The sequence below is a fragment of the Oryctolagus cuniculus genome, chromosome 5 (genome assembly GCF_964237555.1).
Source record: "Oryctolagus cuniculus chromosome 5, mOryCun1.1, whole genome shotgun sequence".
NCBI lineage: Eukaryota > Metazoa > Chordata > Mammalia > Lagomorpha > Leporidae > Oryctolagus > Oryctolagus cuniculus.
The window spans coordinates 163,954,302-163,966,779 of NC_091436.1; the positions used below are offsets into that span (position 1 = coordinate 163,954,302).

The 12,478-nt window shown below is 46.9% G+C and overlaps 1 protein-coding gene across 1 annotated transcript in view; it reads right to left on the reverse strand.

Annotated features, from left to right (window-relative positions):
• Window positions 1-6,141, reverse strand: part of LY86 (lymphocyte antigen 86) — a 69,888-nt gene extending 63,747 nt beyond the window's left edge. The window contains exon 1 of the mRNA XM_002714160.5: window positions 5,932-6,141. Coding sequence (XP_002714206.2) covers window positions 5,932-6,052 — 121 coding nt within the window. The 5' untranslated portion in view covers window positions 6,053-6,141. The remainder of the gene's footprint in view (window positions 1-5,931) is intronic.
• Between the last annotated feature and the right edge of the window lie 6,337 nt (window positions 6,142-12,478).

Consider the following 12,478-nt stretch of genomic DNA (forward strand, 5'->3'; position numbering starts at 1 on the left):
TGGAAGTTTTAGCCAGAGCCATTAGGCAAGAAAAAGAAATCAAAGAGTTACAGATATGACATGAGTCTATATATAGGGGATCCAAAAGACTCCAAAAGAGACTATTAGAACTCATAGAAGAGTTTGGTAAAGTAGCAAGATATAAAATCAATACACAAAATTCAACAGTCTTTGTATATACAAACAATGCCATGGCTGAGAAAGAACTTCTAAGATCAATCCCATTCATAATAGCTAAAAAAAATCAAGTATCTTAGAATAAATTTAATCAACGATATCAAAGATCTCTACAATAGAATTACAACATATTAAAGAAATAGAAGAAAATACAAAAAATTGAAAAAAATCTTCCATGTTCATGAATTGGAAGAATCAATATAATGAAAATGTCCATATTTCTGTGAACAATTTACAGATTCAGTGAGATACCAATCAAAATACCAAGGACATTCTTCTCAGATATAGAAAAAATAATGCTGAAATTCATATGGAAACATAGGAGATCTCCAAATAGCGAAAGCAGTCTTATACAACAAAAACAAAGCTGGAAGCATCACAATACCAGATTTCAAGACATACTAAAGGTCAGTTATAATCAAAACAACCTGATACTGGTACAAAAACAGATAGATAGACCAGTGGAACAGAATAGAAACACCAGAAATCCAAGCATCTACAACCAACTTACATTTGACAAGGTAGCTAAAATCAGTCTCTGGAGCAAGGACAGTCTCTTCAACTAATGGTGCTCATAAAATCGGATTTCCACATGTAGAGGTATGAAGCAAGACCCCTACTCTCACACAAAAATCCACTCAAATGGATTAAAGACCTAAATCTACAACCTGATAACCGTCAACTTATTAGAGAACATTGGGGAAACATTGCAAGATATTGGCATAGGCAAAGACTTTTTGCTGAAGACCCCAGAGGCACAAACAATCAAATCCAAAATTAACAACTGGGATTACATCAAATTGAGAAGCTTCTGTACTGAAAAAAAAAAAAAAAAAAAACAAAAAAAAAAACAAACAAAAAAACCAAAACTCAGCAAAGTGAAGAGGCAACTGATAAAATGGGAGAAATTATTTGCAAACAGTCAAGAATATAATATAGCCAGAATATAATAAAGAGATCAAGAAACTCAGAAACAGCAGAACAAACAACCCAGTGAAGAAATGGGCAAACTATTTAAACAGGCATTTTTCAAAAGAGGAAATCCAAATGGCCAACGGACACACGGAAAAGGCTCAGGATCACTAGCCGTCAGGCAAATGCAAACTAAATCCACAGTGAGGTTTTACCTCACTCCATTTAGAATGGCTTTTATACAGAAATCGACAAACAACAAATTCTGACAACGATGTGGTGAAAAATATACCCTAATACACTGTTGGTGGGAATGTAAACTGGTACAGCCACTATGGAAGACAGTGTGGAAATACATCAGAAATCTGAATATAGACCTATATCATATGACCCAGCCATCCCACGCCTGGGAATTTACCCAAGAGAAATGAAATCAGCATATGAAAGAGTTATTTGCACCCCCATGCTTATTGCAGCTCAGTTCACAATAGCTAAGACATGGAATCAACACAAATGTTGGTCAACTGAAAACTGGATAAAGAAATTATGGGATATGTACACATGGAATACTACACAGTGGTAAAAAATGAAATTTGGTCATTTACAACAAAAATGAATTAATTTGGGAAACATCATACTTAGTGAAAAAAAACCAGTCCCAAAGGGACAAGTACCACATATTCTCCCTGACCTGTGATAACTAGTAGAGCACCTACAAGGCAATCTGTAGAAGTGAAATTGATACTTTGAGAAGCATTGACTTGGACAGCCCTTGTCTTGACTGTTGAGGAACAGGATTTTTTTATATAGTATTTGTTGAACTCTTTACTTAACATAGAGTTAAACATATGTGTATAAAGTCAATTGAAAAATGGGTCTCAGTAAAACATAACAGTAGGACTAAGAGGGGGAGGAGGTGGAGGGGTTAGGAGTATGGGTGGGAGGTATGGATGGGAAGAATCACCATGTTCCTACAGTTGCAATTATGAAGTGTATGAAGTTTGTAACTATAAAGCTGTATAGTTCTGCATACATTCCTACGGACTTACTTCAAAGGGTACAGTTTAAAAACTTGCCATTGGACCCCAAATCTCCTTAAGCTGGGTTGTAAAAATATCATCTTAAGTGTTAAAGTGATCATATGGATAGGATTAAAGGTCTGGTAATAATAATAAATAGAGTCAAAAAGGAATGAATTCTCCAACATGGGAAGCAGTCCACTCAGCAGACTCAGAATGACAACTGCTTTCAATAGCCCTCTGACCTCAGAATCAACCCTTCAGGCATTCTGCTCTGGCTGAAAAGCCCATGAGAGCATTTCAGGCACTGAAAGCCAAGGCACTGTGGCAAAAAATGTCCTACATGAAGGACTTCAGTGGGTGAGACCCCAGTGGAAAGAAGTGGTCATCCAAGGAAGTACCTTTCTCTGAAGGGAGGTGAGAACTTCCACTTTTCCTATGGCCTTTTCTAAGTAATGACAGAGTTTGTTGTAATGACAGACGCTTGTTGTTCCCCTTTTTTACAAGTCCTTTCTATAGTAAAGTAAGAATAAGTAAACAGCGAACTCCCAAAGCAAGAATGCGTAGAGAGAAATGAGAAAGAACGAAGCAACGAACTTCCCGCGAACTCTCCAACGCACTCTCCAACCAACCCACACCACCATGCCGTCTCTCTCCTCCTATATAGTCCTCTCCACCCCAGGCTCCGAGCGTCACACCTCAGGCCTTTTCTAAGTAATGACAGAGTCTGTGGACTCAAAAGGCTTCCTTAGCCTTGGCAGCTCATGTCAAGAGCCTCCGGTGATCACTGATGTCCTACATTAGAGCGTTAATTGTTAAATTAACAACAAGAGTCACTGTGTACTAACTTCCCATGCAGGACCTGTGTCTATGTGCCTGCAAAAGATGTATCATTCTTGGTACTTCTTTAAATTTAATTAAATTTCTAAAAAAATGAAATTAACTTCAAGATTCAATGACTTTGAACAGCCCTGCCTCAGCTGTTGAGGAAGTTTTGTTGTTGTTGTTTTGCTTTGTTTTCCATGCAAATTGTTGAACTCCTTACTTAATAGAGAGTTGGTCTAATGTGTATAAAGTTAATCAAAAATAGATCTTAGTGGAGAATGGGACTAGGAATGGGAGAGGGAGGCGGAGGAGAGGTGGGAGTGTGGGTGGAGGGCAGCTATGGTGGGAAAAATCATATTCCTAAAGTTGTACTTATGAAATGCATGAGGTCTTTAGTCCTTTAATAAAAGGTTCTTTTGGGGGAAAATAAATTTAAAAAGATAAGGCCCCCTGAATTGCTTTTGCTTTTCCCCTCCGGCTGTCCCTTTTCCCACAGCTCTGACAGTTGGACAGGCGGCACTTCTGCTTTTTCAGATTTTGCTCACTTCCTGGTCAGGGGTCAGAGCTCAGTACTCTGCACTTGCTTCCTTCTTTCGCCTCAAGGGTGTTTGTACTGGCCAGGTCTCCACCCCACAGTGCACTCAAATTACAGAGTGCAAGCAGAAGAGACAAATCCAGCACTGACGGGGACGCAGTGGCCCTTCTGTTGGCAGATGACCTTCCCTGGAGCCTGGTGTGCACTGGACAAGCCTCCTGCAGGCAGTGTGTGCAACACTATCAGTGTAAAGGCTAGGCCACGGCCTTCAGGAGCTGAGGCACGGCCCAGCCAGGTGGGAGCTACAGGAACAAGCTGTTCTCCTTTCTGCTGACCCCACAGTGCACCGAAGATACCCCCTAGTGTTAATTAAGGCTGTTGAGATGCTGCTAGCCAGGGGTCTGGGGTTTCTTTCCTAAATGCTTGCTCGTCCTGGCTGTGAACCTTGTTTCCAGCCACAGAGAGCTTCCAGCTGCATATCTAGATTCTCACTCCCTGCCCTAGGAGTCTTTCCAAAACGCAGCCTCCTCAAGGCCAGAGGTTGGCAGCTCTTCCTTGGGGCTGGGTCCACATCTTCCACCTCATCTCTCATCCTCCTGTGTTCCCAGCCCTTCTGAAGTGTCCTGAGCTCTCAGCCTGCTCACGGCTCTGTCTCCCTGCTTTGCATATTCTGTTCCCTCTCCGCAGCTCCTCTTGCTCCCTCTCTTCCTGTTTTCCAGGAGGTCAGGGCAGGCGCGGGCCTGAGACTGGGCTCTCTGTGCCGTCCTCTCCGAGGCAGCCTGGTGGTGGCAGCTGTACTGTGCCACTCTCCAGCTCATAGAGTGGCCAACTTAGATGCTTGAGTGGCAGCTCCTCTTCCCCTCCTACAGAACAGACAGCAATACCCCCACCTCCCCCTGAGAGTGGCAGAAATCTTTTCACCAGCCAGCTCCACTCATCTCCGCTCAAGATATGAGCCCGAGCCTGAGCTCCCTTCTTCCCACCCAGGAACCTTGCTGTGGGATGGGCTGTGGCCCCCTAAATGCCTGTATTGAAGTCTACTCCCCAGCACCTCAGAGTGTGTGTATTTGCACATTGGGTCTTCAAAGGGATGATTAAGTTAAAAGGAAGTCACGAGATGGGCCTTAATCAAAAAGAGATTGAGACACAGACGGACGCTCAGGTGATGACAAAGAGGGAAGGCAGCCATCCGCAGCCAAGGAGAGGCTGAGCAGCCAACCTGGCTGGTGGCTGGTGTCTGATGCGGTGGTTAATTTGCCACATGGGATGCCTACATCACATCTGGGGTGCCTGGGTTCGAGGACTGGTTCTGCTTCCAATTCCAGCTTCCTGCTAAAAGGTGCACCCTGGGAAGCGGCAGTGGTGGCTCACACACGGGGGTCCCTGCCATCCACCTGGATTAAGTGTCCAGGTTCTGGTTTTAGCCTGGCCCACCCCTGGCTGTTGCCAGCATTTGGAGAGTGAACAAGCAGGTAGATAATCTCTGTCTCTTGTCTCCCTGCCTTGCACATAAATTTATTTTTTAAAAGATTTGTCTACTTATTTGAAAGGCAGAGTTACAGAGAGGCAGAGAGAGATCTATCTTGCATCCACTGGTTCACTCCCCAAGTGGCCGCAATGGCTGTAGCTGCACCAATCCAAGGCTAGGAGCAGGTGCAGGGGCCCAAGGACTTGGGCCATCTTCTGCTGCTTTCCCAGGCCATAGCAGAGAGCTGGATAGGAAGTGGAGCAGCCGGGACTCGAACCAGTGCCCATATGGGATGCTGGCACTGCAGACAGCGGCTTTACCTGCTACGCCACAGCACCAGTCCCATAAATAAATATTGTTTTACAAAGAAAGAAACCAACCCAGTTGACATCCTGATCTTGAACTTCCAGCCTCCAGAACTGTGAGACAACACATTTCTGTGATTATGCCCCCTAGTGGTTGGTGCTCTGGGAACACTAGCCGACTAAGCCATACCCAGGGGGTGGGTTCCGATGTTGGCTGATTAAGGCCACGCATACGTTCTGTTCATTGGCTTGCAATTCCCGTAGGCCCCTTGGAGCGGCCCACTGGGTAACAACCGTGTCTCACCCACGTTTGGGATCTCTATCATCAGAGAAGCACTGGCATGGTGGCTGCACAGTCTTGGGGGGGGGGGCGGCTATTGGAGACCTCTCCCTGACGTTCAGCTGGCAAGGGTCACGATTTAGGAGACTCATTGCTCACGCTGCTCTTTGGCCCTGTAGTATTATCAGCGAATTGCTCTATGTTAGTCTTACTATGCTCTCTGCTGCTCTCTGCAACCCCAGTCTCCCAAGGGCCCTCAGTAACCTCTGCAGGTCCACTGCAGGTAGAGAGAGTCCAGCCGCTGGTCCCTCCCCCCGACCCTCACCCACCCCAACCATATGCTTCCGCAGCTCCAGTCTGGGCCTTAATTTCCCCCATCAACGCCAACGGATATTTGGAAAAGACCTTACCGCAACTCTGGTAGAACACCTCCAAGCCCCCGCTCCTGCAGGCAAGGTGTGTGGGCCAGGCTCCCCCAGGGCTGCCCCCAAGCAACATGCAGACAAGGAGGGTAGCTGTGAAGCCCTTCATGGCGAGGGCATGTGTGTGACCAAAGGAAAAATAGCAGGCCTGATATAAAGTCGTGAAAGGTTCTTCCTCACCCTTCAAGAAAAGGGGTAGCAGGTTCAGTTTCACTTCTCAGATTCTAGACTCTGGGGAACCACTGGGAGGAGTAAGAGACCATGAGCGGGGGCGTTTGAACACCATTCCGCCAGAGCTGTTGGCATTTGAGTCATCAGCTTGAGGCTGGTGTCTGAGTCTAGGGCTGAGGGTCAGAAGGCAGCGTGGTTAGTGTTTTGCAGATGGCAGAATGACACCTGGAATGTGGCAGGGGGACTTGGCCCTCTGGGCATGGTTCTGTCCCATCGCCGTGGCTCCACGGCTGGGGTGAGGGTTCTGGCAGTGGATTTCCAGTTGACCTTGTTTTGGGAGCAGCAGCTGCCGTGTCGAGATGAGAGAAGAGCCCTGAGTCTGCAGTGTTCCGTTTCTGGGTCGGCCTTGGTGGACGGAGCCGCCAGGGTGGAAGGCAGGGTCTCCCTCTGAAGGCTCACTGAATTCTTGCGGTCCTTGGTGGGAATGATAACGTCACATCCCATTTGCTTCTCAGAGCCTAGCCTCTCACTTCCTCCCTTGGGCCTCTGTTTCCTGCTTCAGGATTTTTCAACCCTGACTCTCCACCCCCTACCCAGCCTCCGCCTTGGTGTACGAGAGCCCGAGTCAGTGCCAAGAACAGCAGATCATAGGAGTGACAGAGAATACCATTTCCCCTGGAGGAAAAGTGCTTCTCGTAGCTCATGGGGTAGAAACTCTTCTCTGATGGCCAAATAAGAGTTAAAGTCACCTCAAAATGGTTTTTTATTCAGCACATTGAATTACAATGAAGATGGATCAATGTACTGAGTTCATTGGTGGATGATTTGGATTTCTTGGGAGACAGGGAATAGTCATTTGGGAAAGGGGTGAGTCTGGATTCATTATACCCATCTACATCACCCATCAGTGATCTGGGCTTACAGCCTTGGATTAGAAATGCAAATTGTGGGCAACACCCAAGACTCCGGAATCAGAAGCTCTGCAGGTGGGGCCCAGCTCTGTTTCCATAATCTCTCAGAGGAGTCTGACCTAAGACTGAGTTTTTTTTTTAAAGATTTATTTATTTATTTATTTATTTGAAAGTCAGAGTTACACAGAGAGAGGAGGAGAGGGAGAGGGAGAGGGAAAGGGAGAGGAGAGAGGGGAGAGGGGAGAGGGAGAGGGAGAGGGAGAGGGAGGTCTCCCATCTGCTGGTTCACTCCCCAGATGGCCACAATGGTCAGAGCTGTGCCGATCTGAAGACAGGAACCAGGAGCTTCTTCCAGGTCCCTCACATGGGCGCAGGGGCCCAAGGACGGGCTATCTTCTACTGCTTTCCCAGGCCTTAGCAGAGAGCTGGATTGGAAATGGAGCCGCCGGGACTCGAACCGGTGCCCATATGGGATGCCAGCATTATAGGCAATGGCTTTACCCGCTATGCCACAGCGCTGGCCCCAAGACCAAGTTTAAGAACCACTGGCTTTACAAAACCCAAGCTGAACATCAAGTCCCACAGGAGAAATGGGCAAGTCACTCTAAGAGAAGGCACGTCAGTCCCATGCTATAACTTGGCTAGGGTTTTTCCCCCCAAAGGTTCATGTGTTGGAAACTTGGTGGGTGACGTTGGGAGGTGGCATGGGGCCTTTAAAAGGTGGAGCCCAGTGGGAAATAATTAGGTCATTGAGATCTCTGCCTGAAGAAGGAGTTGGCAGAGTTCTCAGGGACCCTAGTTAGTTTCCAATGAGGGAGGTTGTAAAAGGGCAACTGCTTGTCCCCACTCCCCGGACTCCCATCTGGCCTTGCAATCCCTCCTCTGGCGTGCACTTCTGCCATGATGCCATCCTCCGGGCTGTGCTGTAGCAGGACAGCCCTAGCAAGAGCCCGCACCGTGCTTTCTGTACTTTCCGCCTCCTAGACCATGAGCTAAACAAAACTTTTCTTCGAAGCTTATCCAGCCTCGGATATTTTGCTGTAACAGAGCAGGACTCACACACCCCACCTGGTCTGAGTGGGCGCTCACCAGCTGAGCTGTGAGACCTCAGGAGATGAGAATCTGATATTATGGTGAGAGCCACGGTGGAAGATTTGTAACCATGGGTAGGTCCCAAGGCAGAACCCAGAGCTCTCCTTTGGGACAGTCGGGCGCTTCAGGAGTCATTGAGAGAATACTGAACGTGGAAGTGAGGAGAGTAAGTCACAGTGTGCCCAATACACCAGCAGAGGGACCAAGAGTGCAGAGCAGGGCCAGGCATGAGGGCAGAGAGCTGTGGGAAGCGCTCTCTCTCTCTCTCTCTCTCTCTCTTTTTAACAGATTTATTTATTTATTTGAAAGTCAGAGTTAGAGAGAGAGAGAGAAAGAGAGAGAGAGGGAGGCAGGCAAGACAGAGTTCTTCCATCTGCTGGTCCACTCCCCAAATGGTGGCAATAGCCGGGGCTGGGCCAGGCCCAAGTCAGGAGCCAGGAGCTTCTTCCAGGTCTCGCAGGTGGGTATGGGAGACCAAGGACTTGCGATATTTTCCACTGCCTTCCCAGGCACATTAGCAGTGAGCTGGATCGGAGTGGAACAGCCAGGACTTGAAACAGCGCCCATATGGGATGCCGGCACTGTGGACAGTGGCTTAACCCGCTATGCCACAGAGCTGGCTCCGGGCAGCTGTCTTAGTTTGTCTTGCTTTAGTTTGTCCTGTTATGGACATTTATTTCCACTGTTCTGGAGGTCGGGGAGTCCAAGATGAGGATACAGGTTGGGACTGTCAGGGCTCACTCTCTGGCTCCTGGATGGCACCTCTTGCTGTCCTCACATGGTGCAACGTACAGGACATCTGCAGCCCCTTGACCCAAGTATCCCTGCAGGCCCTACCCTGTGGGGAGCAACTCGGACTAGACTGTTACTGGAATTAAGACTTATTCTATGCATCTGCTCTCCCACAATATGGCGCTGGGAGAGGAGGAAACAGCTTCTACACAGCTGCCTCCAGTTCAACCAATAAACAGCAGGACCTGCTCCTGATTGGAGGAGAGCAGCGTACTCGGCGTGTGGGTAGCAGAGTTGGGATTGGTGGAAGAGGACTATAAAGGAGGAGAGAGACAACATGCACCAGGAACATCTATCTGAAGGAACACCTGAGCAGCCCCCGAGAGAGCCGGCCGGTGGTGTGCCGCTCCCCCGCGGAAGTGGGGAAAGTGGCAGGGGGTACCGCCCTTCCACGGAGGTGGAAGGGACGGTAGCCAACCCGGGAAGAACCAGCAGCAAACCCGGGGAGGGCCGAGCAGACAAAAGAACAGCGCAGGGTCCTGTGTCGTTCCTCCACGAAGACGGGGAACGACACTACCCCCTAAGCCCGTGACTTTTGAGGTTAGGATGCCAACAAATGAGCTTGGAAGGCACAAGCATTCAGTCCATTGCAGAATCCCTGTCACCTGAGCACGGGGTCACAGACTTTGGTGAATGACAGGACTGACAATGAAAAGCACCACAATCCAGAGACTGGCGTTGGGAAATATTTACTAAGGACACTTCAGACACTGGTGGCACAGTGACCTTGGGACAGTAGTTTTTAGGGACCAGCCTGGTGGCACAGTGGGTTAAGCCGTTGCCTGCGACACTGGTGTTCCATTATCGGAGTCCTGGCTGCTCCACTTCTGTCCCAGGTCCCTGCTAATGCGCCTGCGAAAGCAGCAGAAGATGGCCCTAGTGCTTGGGTCACCCATGTTGGGAACCTGGATGGAGTTCTGGGCTCCTGGCTTCAGCCTGGGCCAGCCCTGGCCACTCCAGTTACCTGGGGAGTGAACCAGCGGATGGAAGATCTCTCCCTCCCTCTCTCTGTCATTCTGCCTTTCAAATAAATAAAATAAATATTAGTGGTTTTCAGACTTGAATGGGCAGTAGCACCCACTGCAGGGCTTGTTAAAGCTCACGGGCCTGGAAGCTTGTAGTTTCAGCACACTCGTGGGCGAGGCCGGTGTTGCTGGTTAGGGTCACATTTTTTTTTTTAACTTTTATTTAATGCATATAAATTTCCAAAGTACGACTTATGGATTACAATGGCTTCCCACCCACAACCCTCCCCTTTCCCACTCCCTCTCCCCTTCCATTCACATCAAGATTCATTTTCGATTATCTTAATATACAGAAGATCAGCTTAGTATACATTAAGTATGGATTTCAACAGTTTGCTCCCACACAGAAACATAAAGTGAAAAATAATAGATGATTTTTTTTAAATGATGATGAAATCAGAGCAGACCTATTGTCATGTTTAATCCCAGTGAGAGTCAAGTTGGGAATTGATAATTTCTTTTTTTTTCTTTTTTTTTTTTTTACAGAGGATCAGTTTAGTATGCATTAAGTAAGGATTTCAACAGTTTGCACCCCCATAGAAACACAAAGTGAAATATATTGTTTGAGTACTCGTTATAGCATTAAATCTCAATGTACAGCACATTAAGGACAGAGATCCTACATGAGGAGTAAGTGCACAGTGACTCCTGTTGTTGACTTTACCAATTGACACTCCTGTCTATGGCATCAGTAATCTCCCTATGCTCCAGTCATGAGTTTCCAAGGCTATGGAAGCCCTCTGAGTTCTCCGACTCTTATCTTGTTTAGACAAGGTCATAGTCAAAATGGAGGTTCTCTCCTCCCTTCAGAGAAAGCTACCTCCTTCTTTGATGACCTGTTCTTTCCACTGGGATCTCACTCGCAGAGATCTTTTGCCAGAGTGTCTTGGCTTTCCATGCCTGAAATACTCTCATGAGCTTTTCAGCCAGCTCCGAATGCCTTTAGGGCTGATTCTGAGGCCAGAGTGCTATTTAGGACATCTGCCATTCTATGAGTCTGCTGAGTATCTCACTTCCCATGTTGGATCACTCTCCCCTTTATTTACTCCATCAGTTAGCGTTAGCAGGTACTAGACTTGTCTATGTGCTCCCTTTGACTCCCAGTCCCTCCACCATGACCAACTGTGAACTGAAACTGATCACCTGGAACAGTGAGATGGCATTGGTACATGCCACCTCGATGGGATTGAATTGGAATCCCCTGGTATGCTTCCAACTCCACCATTTGGGGCAAGTCAGCCTGAGCATGTCCCAAATTATACATCTCTTCCCTCTCCCATTCCCACCACCATGTTCAACAGGGATCACATTTCAGTTAATTTTCAACACTTAAGAATAACTGTGCATCAATTACAGATCTAAACCAGTCATATTAAGTAGAACAGATAAAAAAACTACTAAGAGGGATAATGTATTAAGTTGTTCATTAACAGTCAGGGCTATGCTGATCAAGCCACTGTTTCCCATAGTGTCCACCTCACTCCAACAGGTTTCCCTCTTGGTGTTCAGTCAGTCGTCACTGATCAGGGAGAACATATGGTATTTGTCCCTTTGGGACTGGCTTATTTCACTCAGCATGATGTGTTCCAGATTCCTCCATTTTGTTGCAAATGACTGGATTTCGTTGTTTCTTACTGCGGTATAGTATTCTAAAGAGTACATATCCCATAATTTCTTTATCCAGTCTATCGTTGATGGGCATTTAGGTTGTTTCCAGGTCTTAGCTATTGTGAATTGAGCTGCAATAAACATTAGGCTGCAGACCGCTTTTTTGTTTGCCAATTTAAATTCCTTTGGGTAAATTCCAAGGAGTGGGATGGCTGGGTCGAACGGTAGGGTTATCTTCAGGTTTCTGAGGAATCTCCAGACTGACTTCCATAGTGGCTTGACCAGTTTGCATTCCCACCAACAGTGGGTTAGTGTCCCTTTTTCCCCACATCCTCGCCAGCATCTGTTGTTGGTAGATTTCTGCATGTGAGCCATTCTAACCAGGGTGAGGTGAAACCTCATTGTGGTTTTGATTTGCATTTCCCTGATTGCTAGTGACCTTGAACATTTTTTCATGTGCCTGTTGGCCATCTGGATTTCCTCTTTTGAAAAATGTCTATTGAGGTCCTTGGCCCATCTCTTAAGTGGGTTGTTGGTTTTGTTTTTGTGGAGTTTCTTGATCTCTTTGTAGATTCTGGTTATTAACCCTTTATCTGTTGCATAGTTTGCAAATATTTTTTCCCATTCTGTCGGTTGTCTCTTCACTCTCCTGACTGTTTCTTTTGCAGTACAGAAACTTCTCAATTTGATGCAATCCCAATAGTTGATTTTGGCTTTGACTGCCTGTGCCTCCCGGGTCTTTTCCAGAAATTCTTTGCCTGTGCCAATATCTTGAAGGGTTTCTCCAATGTTCTCTAGTAACTTGATGGTGTCAGGTCGTAGATTTAGGTCTTTAATCCATGTTGAGTGGATTTTTGTGTAAGGTGTAAGGTAGGGGTCTTGCTTCATGATTCTGCACGTGGAAATCCATTTTTCCCAGCACCATTTATTGAATAG